Here is a 17,370-nt window from a genome sequence, read left to right as displayed (position 1 = left end):
TTTGTGACTGACAGCCTCAGCCACCATTCTATTCCGGTACGGTTTTCCCTTATACCACAATAAAAGTGAATGGTGACCTTTGATGTCCAAAGAAGTCAGTGTCCACGTTCTGTTTACGTATGCACTGTCAAAGTACTGAACAACTAAAATGTAGGCATAATTGTGTTATAGTCTATTCTTGATAAGTATTATTGTACCTAATATTATCAACATGCGATATGTGTAATACATGTAGGCGGTAAAGCAAAAAGTTACCAAAAATCTGCCTTTATCCAGCGACGCACCTGCCGCGTCCACTGCCCGGATTGATATATATCCCGGTGCGCGCGCTCTGTGTTTGTGCGCGTGCTCACAGACAGCTCTTGCTCTTCATTTAAGACACACGTAATCTCTTCAGGTTTGTTTTACACAAACCGAAAGTAAAGACCACTACGAGCTACATACACACACGCTCACACACACTCAACTGTGCAAGACTATAAATAAAGAGGTGTAGAGTGACCAAGATTGCCTATGACTGAAAAGTTTAAAATAAAAAAATGACACAATTCTAAAATATAAACTTAGCCAAATAAAGATTCCCATGGACAAAAGAAATATCATATAATATTATGTCAAATATAGCCTATAAAAGTAATGCTGACATTTCTAACCATAATTTCTAATACAAGAGATCAGAAATTGTGTCTGTAAAAAGGCAATGCAAATAATAAACACCAACAAATATAGGAATACAAATATACAACAATATAAGGAATAAATATAAAGATATGTCAAAAAACAAATCTATCAAATGTTAAAAAATAAAATAAATGTTTTGAGATAAACAATACCCTCTGCTGGCCTTAAACAGATCATACATGCAATTTCCCCTTTTTGCAGTTGATTTCACACTAACTATTTTGATTAACACATTCAATCACAGCATGAAGTTTTTATTATTTGTGTCATTTGATATAATAGATCCATTTTATTTATTCCTACATCTTTAACGCACACTCACGGATAAAAGACCACTCTGTGGTTACCACTTGCTGTTTATTGATTCAAAATAGAGGGGGGGAGAGTATTTTGAGTTTAAAAGTATCAAACTGATAAGCACCTGCAATGTATGAAATCACTGTACATGAAAAAGAAATCAACAGGTATTTTTATGTGGCGGTTTGACAAGTCAGCCTTACATTAGATGGCATTGGATGACATACATATATGGATAGTCAACAATTAAGTTAGTATTAAGGCATTTTCTGTTAAATCTCAGTCATAACCATTGCAAAAATGAGATCAGATTTGCTTTAACACAAGAAATCTGGTTGATCACATACACTTATCTGCTTAAGGAAAAATATCCATCTGTTCAAATGTAAAACTTTCCAAACAGGTTCCAAGTCTCAACCTCACAGTTAACAGTTCTTAATGTACTATCAAACTGGTTGAGTTATGGTAATAAACATTTACAAAAATTAAACCACTTAATGTAGATGATGGAATGAGAATGGAATGGAATCATGTAAAAGTCGCAAAAAGGTTTTTAGGTCCCTCTTTTTTCTTTTAAGTGATTTTTGGTAAAACTATTCTAGATTTGTGTAATACTGGTATTAAATGACATCAGCTGGCATTTTGATTTCTGAGGTTATTTGGATGGCTGAATTTAACAGTAATTAGATATTGTCCACTGCTCCAGCAATATGGAATCATTTCTGTCAATCAACTCAACTAATATATCTGCTGAGATAAACAATCTTTATATTAATTCAAGCACACTTTATTTGCATTAGTACATTCATAGTTCACTACTGTAGGTCAAAAAAGGCAAATTAAAAATAACATCATATTATTTTATCGCATAACATTGTAGATTAGAAAACTGAGAGGTGGAAAAAGTGTAAATGAAAAAGGCAATTGTTATGTTCCTGTGGCACCTTCTTTGATCTACATAATGAGGAAACCTTCTTAGATTAAGACTCAGAATATGTAAACTTTAATAATAGTGTTTATATGTGGTAGGTTAAGACTAACAGCAGAATTAGATAAGATATGAATATCTTTGTAATCCTGTGTGACTGTATCTCTCACTGTGGTCGAGGAGTCAGGCTGTTTTTCTCAGGTTGGTAGAAGTGTTCCACAATGGCATCAACCAAGTTATCCAATTCAGTTTTCAACTGGTTAAGATCACTAGAGAAAAGAAACACAGAAAACCTGTTTATACATGATTATGAGTTATTCAAGTGGCACGTGCCACTACTAAATTATTTAGCAAGTGCCTAGACTATGATTATGTCTACTATACTGAGCTTACTATTCTTGCAGAGTACAGTGCGTATAATGTGCAAATGTGCATATATTTTCTGGATTCATAGAATACAATGATGACCAACTACTACCTTACAACATACCTTAATAAAATATGCTGTATGTGACAACATAGAAAACTACTGTTGGAAATGTTTATCACATCGTAATGTTAAAAAAATATTAGCATATTTTAATACATCATAATATGTAATTATTATTATTATTAATAATATTATTATGCAGTCATTTTGAATAATAATAACTGTATAGAATAATAATAATTCTAACAATATATTTTATACAATACATAAGTAATAATAATTATACTATTCTATTATTAAATTAATAGATAATTATATGTAATATATTATTATTGTTGTATTATTATAAAATATTTTTATTAATTTATAAAAATTAAACAAATTAACAAAGAATATTACTATTGCCATACTATTGTATTGTAAAATTAAAACTGTATTTAATAATAAATTATATATATATATATATATATATATATATATATATATATATATATATATATATAAAAACTATGCACAAGACAATGCCATCATTGCACGAGTACACCGAAGAAAATTCCTAGTCTGTGAAACCTTTCATTGACAATGGCAATAAAATCTATTCTGATTCATACTTGGATTCATACTCATATACTGTATATATATATATATAACATAGCACATCCTGTTTTTGATTTGAACATTCTCTAGAGTTTATCTTATTTTTTATTCAGTGTACATAAGAGTTGCCTATACAGTTTTATCGGTAGATGCTAAGAGACATTTATTTATATATTACCTGTTTGCAAACTTCTTTGATGGCACATTTTCCTGACCTTTTTGCTCCGCCCTGTGCTTTACAGCTTTACAGGGAGTATGGCTTATCTAAATGAGATGTAAATGAGCCCTATTGTCACTCCCAGCAGCAGAGAGAGGTGAGAACTGCACAATCTTTAGAGGCCGTTTTCTCCCTTTTGAGCTTTTTTGAGTGCCTTTCTTCAAATGGCCACAACTTCTCCAAATATTATCAGATTTCCATGTGTTACACATCGTTGGAAAGCTTGGAGACTACACTTTCAGAATCTGTGAATAACTCAAAATGCCCCAGAACCGACTTGTTCCGTGATCGGTCACATATTATATGTAATATATTACTGTTATTATTATTATTGTATAGTCAAATTGCATAATAATAGTAGTATTATATACTGTACAGAATAATAATGATTCTTATAATACATTATATATAAATAATACATAATAGTAATTCTATATAACTAAAGTCATATATTGTTATTTTATATATATATATATATATATATATATATATATATATTTATATATATATATAAACATTTTATTATATATATATATATATATATATATATATATAATAAAAAAATAATAATATATATATATATATATATATATATATATATATATATATATATATATATATATATATATATATATATTACTATTGCAATAATTATATTGTACTGTACCATACATTTATTTATTTATTTATTAATAATAATAAAATTTGGCCTATAAAGTGTGAAATGGTAACACTCTAAACCTGTTTCCTGGTGCAGCACAGAGCTCAGTGTAATATTTGATTTTAGGCTCCGTGCCGCTGGTCCTCATTGTAGCCACGCCCCCGTTAGCAAAAGTGAAGGTAATCATCTGACTGCTTTTACTGGTGGGCAGAACCTGTGAGTAATAGTAAGAGACACACAAATAGAAGATATAAGATAAGAAACATTTAAATAAGATCAGCTATCAAAATAATTCTAATCATTATGGGCTACGCACAGCCTTGTTGTCGGACTGGTGGCTGTCATAGCCGGTCGTGAGGTCTCTCACTGCTGTGATGGCAAAGCCCCCGCACTCTTTAGGGTACGAATTCTCCCCGTCGTAGTTCCGAAGACGCTCAAACAACCGCTTTATGGTGTCTTGGTTGTGGCAGATAAAGTAGGAATTCTTGGTAATGTGGTAACCATACCTGAAATCATTGAGAGACAGTATGACGATAAGGATTAACAAGAAGATACAAGAAAATGTATTAGAGATGTCAATGCTAAAGTTTTTATTACATACTCCTCATAAATGGATCTGAGTTGATGGGACAGAGTTATATTTTTAGAAGCCAGGTAAGAGACAAACTCGCCAGCAATGGCAGCCGCACTCACACCATCTTTGTCCAAAACTGCAGTATAACACATGTAACCTACAACAACAATGCAACCAAAGAAAATTTTTTAAAAGCATTGGAGGTAATGCACCACTGTGTATTTAAAAAAATATTCCAACAAAGACTGATGGAGAACCATCTCATGTAGAGGACAGTTAGTTTTATGTTTGTCTAAAACATAAGGGGTTCTTAAAGCAACACTAAGGAACTTTTCCTCTTCGGTCACCCTACAGGTTGGAAGCGGAATTGTCCATTACCGCTGTCGTAAATAATTTCGCCACCCGCAGCCTACTGTCGCACGCACACTCGCTGTTTATCTAGCACCGGCTTTGGAATGAACGATGTCCACTGACAAGGTAGAGTATGTTGCATGATTTCATGAAAGTATGATCAGACATCAGAAACGAAGGAAAACTTGTAGTTTTCTTACGTCTCATTCGAACTACAGAAACGCGACCCGGTTTGGCAAACTTGCATGGTGTGGTTATAGCAGATATAGGGCTGCAAAGCGAATCCAGAAGTGCCTTGCACCCTGTTACGACTTGATAAAATAATGTTTCCAAAATCGTATCAGTGGTTCAAGGTAAAAAATGTTCCTTAGTGTTGCTTTAATAATATTATGATATTGTGATGCATAAAAATTAATTGAATCATAACGATACATATTGTGATATGTATCATATTATGATACACAGCACTAGCTAGGACAAGGTGAAACTGATAAAGATTTAGGTTATGTGTTATATAGCAGAAAAATCTCCATGATTTCTGTTATTAAAGCTGCAGTCCGTAACTTTTGGCGCTCTAGCGGTTAATAAACAGAACTGCATGCGTCTTGTGGAAGAACATTGTAGCTGGAGCTACTTCTCTCTGTTTATGTCTATGACGAGTCACAAAGGTACTGGGTTACTCCACAGCGGTACGACCCTAACCAGTCTAAAGTAGTCAAAATATAAACACTTATTATAGGTGTACCGTAGTGATTCAGGATAAGACAAAAACATGGTTTGGAAAAAGGATTCATGATCCTCAGTACTCATGGTACTATCTTATCAATTTTGTGCATTTTGAACACAAAAAAAAAAGTTACGGACTGCAGCTTTAAGAGAGCTCTAGTGTCTTGAACTTTTGATCACTGGGTTACTAAAGCCAGAATGTTCCCAGAACTTCACAAATGCACATAAATTTGCATGTTTTTAGTGACTCGCGGTGTATGGATGTGAGTGTACCAATAGCTTCTTCAAAGGCAAACAGAACAGTTTTTCCCTGGTCCATGAGATCCCTGGCTCTGTTTCCCATCCATTTAAAGCCTGTTAGAGTCTCCTGTGTAAGAGACATGCAGAAATTCAGCAAACAAACAAAAAACGTAAAAGATAAACATTTTTTCAAACATGCAGAATTTTCTGAGCAAAGAATTTCCATGATTTTATCAACTTTTCTAGCTATTCTAAAAAACATTTTATGTGAGATCACATTCACAAAGAAGAGCCAAAGAAATACTTTAGAAGTGAGCATTAGGCTACAAAGATTTATGGTGCAAATAACTACTAGATTATATTTGCGCTAAGTGAAAATAGCAGTATTTTCTTAGTGATATGCTATTTACACTGAGTGACAACAGTGATAGATTCTATTTACACTGTAAAATAGCAGTATTTTCTTTGCAATAAGTGTAAATAGTAGTTAGATGCTATTTATAAATAGTGGCAGATACTATTTGCACCTCAGTGTTGTTGTACATTAAACCGGTATGCAATAATAACAGAGTAAACTATTATATTTATTTATATTATTAAATGGATACCACCTTATTGGGAAAATAAAGCCCTTCCTACACCTACCCCTAACCCTAACCGATAAACACCTTGTTTACACTTTTCGAATATTTTATTTATTTTTATTGAAAATAAATGCTTTTCCGGTCTGATATGTAATGGAAAAAGAGAGTAGAGCGATATTACCTTACCCCTACACTATTGCTACTGTTGACAAGTCAGTGTCTTCCATAGTTTTGTTTGGCCCAACCAGACATCAGTGGGCGGAGATAGTGTAAATAGCCTCTCCTTATAAGGCATGCTATTTGCACTTAATGTAAATACACACTCTGAAAATGTATATTGATTATAGAAATTTTCTTGACTATGTTACTTTTCCAGGCCTGAAAAATCACACTTTTGAAATTCCCTGATATTTCCAAGATTTCCAGGGCTGTGGCAACACACACTCTTAATGACCCATAGAACAATCAATTTGTCAATTTGCAACTAAATTCAGTTTATAATTTAGCAACATAAATAATATTCGCTGCTATCAGAAAAGAACATTTTCCATGGGATAGAGTAGAGTAGAGGGTCTGGGGCCTCTGTAAACTTTCAGGAGGGCCCAAAAAAGTCTTAAAATTCTTTAAACGTAGTTAGTTATATACACATAATAACCTTAATTAAAACGTAAAAAACATTAAACTGCAATCACATTTTTGAGTATATTTATTTTTATCACAATAGAAGTAGCAGAGGTATGCATCAGCTTAGTTAGGAAAAAATTGTCTTGGTGTTAAAAGGTTGAGAACCACTGTGGTTGAGGCACCACGAAACTAAGGAATCACTCATTATATCGTCACCTTCCTAAAATAATTGCCAAGTCATTTTTTAACAAATTTTTTTTTAAGTCAATAAGTCATCTCCTCATGATGCTGGCCACCTCTGGTAAAATCGCCCACATCCTCAGTTGAACAGATCATGCAATTCTACCCCTGTAGTATAATGGCCTATGTCAAGAGTCTGACTTAGGCTGTTTTATTTTGCCTAAGTCAAAAGACAATGAGACTTAGGCAATTTTACAAGCTTTTCAAGATGGCAGTTGCATCAAGAAGAGCGAAAATCTACTCGGCCTCTGAAGTTGGGTTCAGTTTTTTGTGTTTTCTGAGAAACCTGAAAAAATGATTTAGGCAATTATTTTAGGAAGGTGACGATATTACACATTATATGGGTAAAAAGCAGAGGTACCTCAAAGTGGAAGCCCTCTTTCACGGCAATGGCACGGAGGATTTTTGAGGAGACAGTGCTGGATAGCATGTATACATCCTTAATGGAGGCTTTTCCCTCTCCTTTCTGCTGCTTCCAGCATTGGAAAATCCACCAGCCGAGCAAAGCACCCAACTCATTACCAGAGAATACCCTCCACTGCCCACTACAAAAAGAATGATTGCTGTTCATAAAATTACTCACAAAATGAAAATCAACGCGAAATGTCAAATAACACGGACCTCTTCTGTTTCTCTGCAATAGCTAGTCGGTCAGCATCAGGGTCATTTGCCAGAATAACAGTTGCTCCCTCTTTATCTGCAAGTGCGAAGGACAGCGTCTACACACACAAACACATACAGATTACTGTCCATCTGGCATTGCATGTCAAGAGCACATTTTCCAAAGCATTAGTATGCTGTGCGTGTGTGTGTGTATTGTACCAGGACTCCCTCTCCCTCCTCAGGGTTGGGGTATTTGACAGTGGGGAATTCCGGGTCAGGATCTTTCTGCTCTTCCACAGCATATGGAGGTTGAAGGTCAAAGGCCTTAAAAGCAGCCTGGACAAAAAAATGGCCCACTCCATGAACTGATGTATGGACAATCTTCACTTCTGTATTCTTATTCAGCTCCCTGTGAGGACAAGAGAGATGTAAAAACCAGACTGATTAATTATTAGGGCTGGGTACTGGCACTAATGAAACTGTAGAGGGCGCAGGCTGATTAGTCCTTTACATGCAATTTGAAAGCAATCACATCATTACCGCATGGCACAAGCTGATTGGCCTCTGCTGATCCTGCAGCCAACGAGATTGCTTGCTCAACATTTAAATAGCCTGGTTCATTGTTTGCTGTATGCTAGTCCTGCAGAGTATCAGAGTTAATATGATACCCTCCACCTCCTCCAGCTCCACCTGCCTAGATCTGCTATGGGATGATTTATGCATGTCTACTTATGCAGCAGCAGCAGGATATCTTACATGCTCACAGCAGCGTGTCTGTGCATCTATTAGCAGTAGCAAGTCCATACTTACTCTGCAGAAGCAGTAGCACAGCAGATCTTGTCCGCCAAGACCAAATACATTAACATAGCCATATTCAATAACATGCTAAAACTACTCAGAGAGTTGTAATGATTGATATTTGATCTTTGCACATGACTTTCATTGTTCAGAAAAAAAAAAATATATATATATATATATATATATATATATATATATATATATATGTTTAATAGGTAATGTTTAAAGGCATCATTTCATAATCATAAATACAGTTTACTTTACCCATTCATTGATGAAAGCATTAATTTAGGAATTTATGAAAATTTAAATCAGATGGTTCAAATGAAATTGAATAAATCAACTTTTTGACCCAGTCCTAATTCTTCAGACATGTCTTTGTGAGTGTACCTGTGATAGCAGTGCTGCTGTATGGTTTGGCAGTATTCTTTGTGTATGTCCTGGTATGGGTCATTGAGAAGGGAACTCTGAAGAGCTCCATCTGTGTCCCATGATTCAGGCCACGGCTCAAGGTTTTGTTCTATAGCTGCAGCAATGCCCTTATCATGGGGAGGAATGATCTGAGCTCCATTTGCCCAGTACACCTTAAACACACACACACACATTGAAAAATGGATCATACCTAGAAGTCTAATCAAAACATGCTCAAAATATATTCTTCTAAATCAAACATCTAGCATATTTAGCTGGAGGGATATATGATACCTTGTATCCATTATCTTGTTTGGGATTGTGGGAGGCTGTTACCATGACACCAGCACACAGTTTTAGTTGTGACACAGTAAAAGGCTGAGAAGGAAAAGGAAGAAAAGAGGTGTTAATTTTTTTAACTTTACACAACCGTTCCAAAAGATCTATTAATGTCTTTGAAAGAAGTGTCTTATGCTCACCAAGCCTGCATTTATTTGATTAAAAAAAAAAAAAAAGATTTTAGAACAGTTAAATTCCCCCTGTAGTCAATAATTTTATCCCTTAAAAGTAATCTTTTTGAACACCAAAATGCCTTAAAATGGCTTGAATGCATCTACACCCTCTCTTCATTTAATATACACGGATCCATGAACATGCAAATTATCCCCGCCTCCACTCACTCACACCAGCTCAGAGATCCACTCTGTCAACTCGTTTACAAGTCGATGTATCAGAATGGTAATGCGTTTTATGTATCGCTCTACAACGTCGTACACATAACGGTGATTAACATGATTCACGTTTGGCTTGACTACGTTGTCAAACAGCTAATAATGTGAGTCAGACAGACTGCCTTCTAAAAATCAATATCCTTAGAAACGCTTTGAGCAACTCAGAACGTCAGTCGAGAAAGGCATATAGTACATCATAACGTTGTAATATACATCATATACATAATTCACCCACAATATTGTTAAATATACCAAATTTTTCATATCAACAGAAAAATATACCAGGATAACCTGGCTTCTCTCAAGACCCGGTTAACGACATGCTAAAGCCTGCCGCACGATGATGTGATTGGTTACAAGGTAGTCTGCGAAGTCAGAAACGCCGTGTTTTTAAGGAGTTTTAAGGAGAAAATACTCAGCAATGGTGCTGACTTATGAATTTGCACATGGTTTGTCTGAAAGCGCATTAAAAACACCACATAGAGATATAAATAACATTTAAAAACTTGATTTTCACCACAGTTGAAGGGGCTTCATTTCTTATTTCTAATTTCTAGAGTAACACAACTATGTATCATGTAACACTACCTTAAAAAGTAGCTACCTAAAATTGTAGAAAAAACATGTGCTCTGAGCATGCAAGGCTCACATGATCATGGTGTGGCAGATCTCTGACTGTGCACATTTGTACACAGACCCAGGCTGATAATTGAGAATATGACATTTAGATTCCCTCGTGGCCACCAAAAGATGAAGAATATGTCAAATTACAGTGGATGACATAACTGTTTCCCTCTTGAGTTTAAGAAATATGACATATTTGATTTTTTGTGGACTAATACTCCATTTTACATAACAGGGACTGAAATGTTTTTGGGCTAGAGGACACAGAGTGAGAGAAAGCTGTTTGAGGGCTCAAAGTGAAAGGTTGAGAGAGTGATAAGAGAATGAGTGAGAGTGTGTCCGTGTGCTCATGGGAACAGAAAAGTTGATGATTGGTGAAGAATCTTCATGAACCCTTCCAGTCTCTTGTGCAACAATCTCACAGTGTTTTCACGTGCAATTGTGTGTATCGGTCTTCTTTCTCATGCGTCTGGTTTTTGATTTGTAATTAGTTGTTTGTAGCCGGATGTAGTCAATTTTCAAAAAGATATTTGAACATAAACACAAACTACAATTGACAACCCTTCTAAATAATGGGGGGAAAAAACAAAGTTACAGTGTTACTACTTCATATTTTCAAACATGTTCCATAGAAGCATCTTGAAGTAGCAGGCAAATTAGTATGGTAATCATTCAGTACCATGGCATATGTACCACGGTGATACCATTACTGTACCATGGCACCAGCAAGTAAAGGAAATTAGTTAAATTTTTGCCTTTTTTTATGCCTTTTTTACTGTGGTAAATAGTAGTGGAACATGTCGCAGTCAGTATGCCATTATGCTGATTTGGTCCTCAAGAAACATTTCGTCTTATTACCAATGTTAAAAATAGTTGTGCTGCTTGATTAAAGCAATAAACCCCAAGAAGCTGTGGTTTACAGTGATTTTAGAACAGCTAAGGGGTATTGTTCACTCTCAGAAAAAATTTGCAAAAAATTTATCTTTAAGGGTACAACAGCTTGTCATTGGGGCAGTACCCTTAAAAGGACAACTTTATACCTTATCAACCCCTATAAAGGTTCATAGTAGTACCTTAAGGTAATAATATGCTACTTTTAAGGGGAAAAAAAGGGTACAAAGATGTCCTTTTAAGGGTACTGCCCCAATGACAAGCCGTTGCACCCCTAAAAGGCACATTGCAGAGCGCCGTATTAATCAAAGGTATTCATTTCTTTGAAAGTGAGTGGGTGCTAATGTGCCATGCTATACCACAGTGTAAGTCAGTGTAGCAGGTTCATACGTACCACGTATGGAGTGGGTGTGATGTCACTGAAGAGGTAGACTGGGACCCCTCGACTGATGAAGACAGAAGCAGCAAGGCAGGCGAATCTTTTACTGCTGCCGCCACTAGGGGGGTGAGCGCGAGCATCGAACCCAATCACCACCCCCCTCTGCTTCAGATCTGTAAAACACTGCTCCAGGTACGCACAGAAACCCTACCAGAAGCAAAAGAGTGGAATTAATATTAATATTGGTCCATTACCTTGATTATGCTTTGCAGAACATTTACCAGCGTTCTGAAAGTGTTTAAATTTATGTGAAAATAAGAAAAACTTCTTAATAAATTGGACTGTATACTGTACAAGTGCTTTGTTCCACTGATCAAAATAGAAGTTTAAGTCCTGTTCACACTAAGACGAGTGATCGGTGCAAATATTTGGTGCAATAAACATTTTAAACTTGCCTGAAAGAACATTTGCATACTGACAATGCGACAGATTTTTTTTTTATGGAAAGCCAGAAGAGGTTCTCGAATCTCTTTTCCATCATACTGCAAAGAAAACTGGCCAACCAATGAAATTCACACTCTTGGTCACATTCTACAGAGCCAATACATAAAAGTATGACTTGGTTGCACTCACAATTTGACTGTTTTGCTATGCGACAGAGAACAGCAAGTGAATACAAATGTCGGAATTAATTTCTTCTATGTGACAAGTGATGTCAGAAACTGAAAGTTGCGCACAGCTGCCCTTGTGCAACTTCCTCGTAAAGCTGGATGAATTGAGAATCACAATTTTATTGTTTTAAATAGACATCACGATTCTACCATGATTCTGAACGAAGAACTTAAAGGGATAGTACTGCTGTACTTCTTTTTTTTTAGCGCCATTCTGTCAGAGAATGAATCTATCTGCATTTTCACACAGTACATTAACTGTTATTTATGGAAGCTTGTTTCCGCCACAGAATAAAAAATTGCGACAATTCTGCCTTTTTCTCACAATTGCGAGTTTGTAGTTCACAATTCTGAATTATTTCTCGGTTATATTTTGCAATTGTAGGGGAAAAAAAATCTGCACAGATCTCGCAATGGGTTAAATTGGACCATGGGGATTCGCCACATTGACCAACAGGAAGTTACTTGGTTTGAAAGTGACTTTGGTGTCAGATGTGCTTCATACAAAATTTCACATAATTTCACACCTTAAGGTCATAATGAAACTGAAATAATGACCAATTTTTTCTTCCATATTGTGACGTACATCAGAGTTTTATGGTTTATTGAAAAGAAATGTAGGGCAGAGACTTTGTTCTATGCATAAGCTGTTGATTAGATCTTGAGATGTGGCTGTTGCTCTGAAAAGTCGAGGCAGATGAACGCGAGTTTGCAGAAGCGGGGTTTAAGTGGAGTAAATTAAGTCTTGCATATGTCACCAGAAAGAAGTCTGTCGTTCTGTGTGGAACCAAGAGCACTTCAATCTTTTTTGATCTGATGTCATAGCTTAGGATCTCCTGTATAGTTTTAATGATTCCGAGTGATAAGATAATAGATGACATGGGAAGCTACGTCACCTGAGTGGTCTGTATGATGGTGAGGTCATTCATGCAGGACACTCCAGGTCCCATGGCGGCTCTCAGTCCCGCTGTGCCGAACTCCATACGGGCCCCGAAACACTTCTGCAGCTCTGACATGGCTTTATCTTTAACCATAGACCGCACGGCAGCAACCGTCTTTGGATTCTGTAAACACACACAAAAAATAGGATCTATCATTTTAAAAATTCTTTCAAATAATGTGCACTCATGAAATCATTCCAGTATGAGCAGGAATGTGTATTAAGAAAGTAAATAAGGTCAATTTTGGTTGTATGTCGACTTTGCATATTGTATAGAAGTGACAATAAAAAAAAAAGGAATGGGGGGAAGAAAGGAGAGCCTTTGTCTCTAGGCACTTCGTCCTGATGATTTTGATTAGTGTTGTGAGTAGTGTGTGTGTGTGTGTGTGTGTGTGTGTGTGTGTGTGTGTGTGTTAGACACAAGTGAGGGACAATATGCTTTCATGCCCCTGATAAGTGAGACCATGTGAGGATGCTCTTATGATGCACTTACACTTATGATGACCTCTCTGAGCAGCACACAGGCCAATAGAATCATTTTGGTGACTACACTGCCAATATACTTAAATTAATCATATAGTGATACCTAATATAGATTCAAAAAGCTCCGTTACATTTTTTTGCACTGAAAAAGAGGATGAAATCTGCACATCCAATTTTACCTAATCCATGACCATAAACTTCTGAGTAAAACTTTTAACTACGTTTCATGTGACCCAGTTAAGCACCCGACTCCAATTACTGTAATGACATTAAACTGCATTCATGGAACTGTCCATTGACAATGATTCACATTCTATTTAATATCAGGAACAAATGAAAACTATTTCCCTCACACTAAACACATTAACAATATGATGTGTGCACTTGTTTTTCATATTAGTTAACATACAGAATATTAGTATATTAGAGAATACTCTGACTTTTTCAGGGTAACCGAACAATCTAGAAAAAATGTGCGGCTGTTCGTCAGTTTTTTAAGCATAGTGCTCATACGCTTTCAGTTCAGGCAGGTCATGTGTTTTTGTATTAAATTAATCAGACTCATTTGCCCAATTCAAAAACATTCATGATGAGAAATTACAGATTAGATCTTTATTATCTCAAAATGTTTCTCTTGGGATTAAAGGCTTATTATGATTTTTTTTTCTGATTTTTCTACTGAGAAATAGGCTAGACCCCAGTGATCTCATGTATGTATGTGTATATATATATATATATATATATATATATATATATATATATACACACACACACATATACATACATACATACATATATATATATATATATATATACACTTTTATTCAGCAAGGGTGCATTAAATTGATGCATGAAAAGTGACAGTAAAGACATTTATAATTTTATAAAAGATTTCCATATCTATTTATCAAAACATATCATGGTTTTCACAAAAATATTAGCCTAAGCAGCACAACTGTTTTCAGCATAGATAATAATAAGAAAAGTTTCTTGAGCATCAAATTAGCATATTAGAATAATTTCTGATCATGTGACACTGAAGACTGGAGTAATGATGCTGATAATTCAGCATTGCCATCACAGGAATAAATGACATTTTAACAAATATTCAAATCGTTATTAAAGTTATTTTTGATCAAATTCAGGCTTGGTGAACATAAGAGATTTATTTCCAAAAACAGTCAAAATGTTACCAAACTTTTGAACAGTAGTGTAATGTGTATTCATTTTATAGTTGGCTCTATGCTCTGATTTGTCTTTTAATTTCTCCAAAGGAATTTAAGGAGAAACGTCTTGGACAAAAGCTGATCAAAGTCTCCTGAACAACCTCTGAGCAAACTATTTTAATAGAATCCATATTCATGTCATATCAATAAGAAACTGACCGAATAACAATTCAGATGTAAAGAGCATTTTTAGGCTACAACTGAAAGTAACGTTAGATAACTGCCACATTATGGATGTTCCTCTTCGCTGTTTCCTAGCTGAGCTGTTATTGCGCCACTCAAAAGGACTTCAATTTCAGCACTAAAGATGTCAGATATCACATACTTAAAGCTACATAACAGCATGTGTTTGGTCTTACCTTGTCATACTGTAACCACTGCGTGATAGCCTGGTCCAGGCGACTGTCTCCTGTGCTATCCAGGTCGTTCTCCATGTTGATCTACTTCGGAACTAAATTGCAATTCAAACAATTAAGAGATTCAACTTCTGCTCTATTACACTGGCATATGAATGCTGTGGTCGCTCTGGATTAATTTAACGATAGCGTGACCAGTGACTTTAGCTGTCCGATTATAAATAATGTGTAGTAACGTTATATCCGCATTGCTGACTGAATGAAACGAAGTGGGCGGGGTTTTCCACGGGGCGGGCCACGTGATTCGCGCGTGCCATTGCGTAGCCTATCCGCTCATTGGTGGAGCGTTAATATCAACCTGTCCCCCAAGTTTCAGGAAACTCCTTCAGTGACCCGTTGTAATCTGTAATTACTTTTAGGAACTACTTTTAGATACGCTACTTATTGAAGGAGATCCCTGCAACTGCCATTTCCTTCAAAAAATCAACAAAGCGTAGGCTATGCAAAAAAAATTCAATAAATGTAGCCTATTATCGAAGACAGTTCCACATTTAATGGTGAAATAATGAAAGTGTTCGTTCATGTTAAAAGCTTGTTCATGTTATTATCCATGAGGATCCAAAGCTGTAGCCTACCTGTATATTATTTCTAAAAACTCCAAACTACTGCTATTAGTGACACTAACACTGAAGTCGTTTCAATATGAGAAACACCACCAAACTGATGTGCTGCAAGTAAATGTATCAGTATAAAATTGGTATTTGTTAGAAACATGAATAGAATTTCAGATTTCAGATGGTAGATTACATATGACTGAATACGAAGTATCAAAATCATGACAAGAAGTTTTCTCACTTACAATAAATTTGATCATTTCACAAGCAACATTCAGTGTGTGAAATCAAATGTGAATGTTTGTAGTTAATTAGGCCTACATATAGATCTTCGATATATAATGTAATATTATAAAACATTTAATGTCCAGACTACTGGACACCAGCTAACACACTCAGCTGGTAGCCACTGACTTCTTATACATCTCTGCTTTATATGAGGAATTGTTTAGTGATATTACTGTGCCAGTTTTATTGGAAACTGTAAAAAAGTGTGGAATATTAGGACTTTGTGAGGAATGCAAAGAATGAAGATATATACACAGGTTAAGGTCAATATTGGATCAAATGCAAGTCAAGTCACCTTCATTTATATAGCGCTTTTTACAATAGGCCTACAGACTGTTTCAAAGCAGTGATTTCTTTACATTGATAATAGGAAATGAATGCAACAAAGATTGTTTTGGCTGTGCAGCAGAAGAAAGTCATTGCTTAAGTTTTTGATTGATTCATTTCCGTTGTAAAAATCATTAGTCTGACTTATGGGCTGCTTACACGACACCGTTTTCAACTGAAACCAGAAAACTTTTAATGCATTCTAAATTGCATACTTTCCATTGATTGTGAGGTCATGCATTGTTCATGTCAAGTTCAGCTTAGCAAGGGATGTTTGTTTGTTCATCAGAAAGCTCAGTTCTGCTATATTTGCTCTTTTTTTAATGGAATACCATTTCATATCAGATAGAGCGCATGGACCTGAGAATGGAAAGGATGATAAATGGCTTCATAAACATACTAAACAATGATTGAATGAAAATCGAATAATGCAGAAAGTATCACTTTATGTTATTTGTGAAAGCCCTTATAAACATATGGTCCATTTGTTCAGTGGAAATATTTATAACAAAAAAATTATAAAAAAATAGCATTTTGGGGTGTAAGGCTAGAAGCTTACGCTGCTATTTTGAACCAATAATCGCAACAAAAGGCAGTTGAAGGATGACGTGTATAATTCAAATATGTATCTGACTCCAATATAATTAATCTGGAACAACATACTGTATAGAAAACTTAGTTGTAACAAATAATGCACAGTTGTGCAAACAAGGCCGTAAAAGCCTTCGCACTGGTGTGGCGGGGTTAAAGCCTTTCTCCTAGATCAACTGTTACTTTTCCTAATTACACCCTGAGCAAAGCATGTTTAAACATGAGTGGAATACCAACACCGAAACCAACTGACAGGAAACCAAAAGAAGAACATTAACATATTCTCC

General features: G+C 35.5%; 2 protein-coding genes across 2 annotated transcripts in view; both read right to left on the bottom strand.

Annotated features, from left to right (window-relative positions):
* The window catches only part of tbc1d1 (TBC1 (tre-2/USP6, BUB2, cdc16) domain family, member 1), a 67,378-nt gene extending 66,908 nt beyond the window's left edge, over positions 1–470 (bottom strand). Inside the window, exon 1 of the mRNA XM_084402251.1 lies at positions 256–470. The gene's annotated coding sequence lies outside the window, so the exon portion shown is untranslated. The remainder of the gene's footprint in view (positions 1–255) is intronic.
* A 549-nt stretch (positions 471–1,019) lies between these two features.
* On the bottom strand, positions 1,020–15,541 carry pgm2 (phosphoglucomutase 2). The gene is made up of 13 exons (XM_084400426.1): positions 15,267–15,541; positions 13,155–13,322; positions 11,603–11,794; positions 9,257–9,340; positions 8,942–9,135; positions 7,973–8,162; positions 7,772–7,869; positions 7,512–7,695; positions 5,736–5,829; positions 4,413–4,542; positions 4,128–4,317; positions 3,892–4,025; positions 1,020–2,175 (listed from the first exon to the last, which is right to left on the bottom strand). The coding sequence occupies exons 1-13, from the start codon at positions 15,339–15,341 to the stop codon at positions 2,073–2,075; spliced, it is 1,836 nt and encodes a 611-aa protein (XP_084256552.1). The 5' UTR covers positions 15,342–15,541; the 3' UTR covers positions 1,020–2,072.
* Between the last annotated feature and the right edge of the window lie 1,829 nt (positions 15,542–17,370).

Source organism: Rutilus rutilus (assembly GCF_951802725.1).
Source record: "Rutilus rutilus genome assembly, chromosome: 2".
Taxonomy (NCBI): Eukaryota; Metazoa; Chordata; class Actinopteri; order Cypriniformes; family Leuciscidae; genus Rutilus; species Rutilus rutilus.
This window is presented reverse-complemented; position numbering and strand designations above follow the sequence as displayed.

Excerpts from the sequence above, each read along its gene's own strand:
- pgm2 (XM_084400426.1), bottom strand. The coding sequence starts at position 15,341 with ATGGAGAACGACCTGGATAGCACAGGAGACAGTCGCCTGGACCAGGCT. Across the intron at positions 13,323-15,266 it reads AGTGGTTACAGTATGACAAG|AATCCAAAGACGGTTGCTGC; the intron begins GTAAGACCAAAC and ends GTGTGTTTACAG. Across the intron at positions 11,795-13,154 it reads CCATCATACAGACCACTCAG|GGTTTCTGTGCGTACCTGGA; the intron begins GTGACGTAGCTT and ends TGCTTCTGGTAG.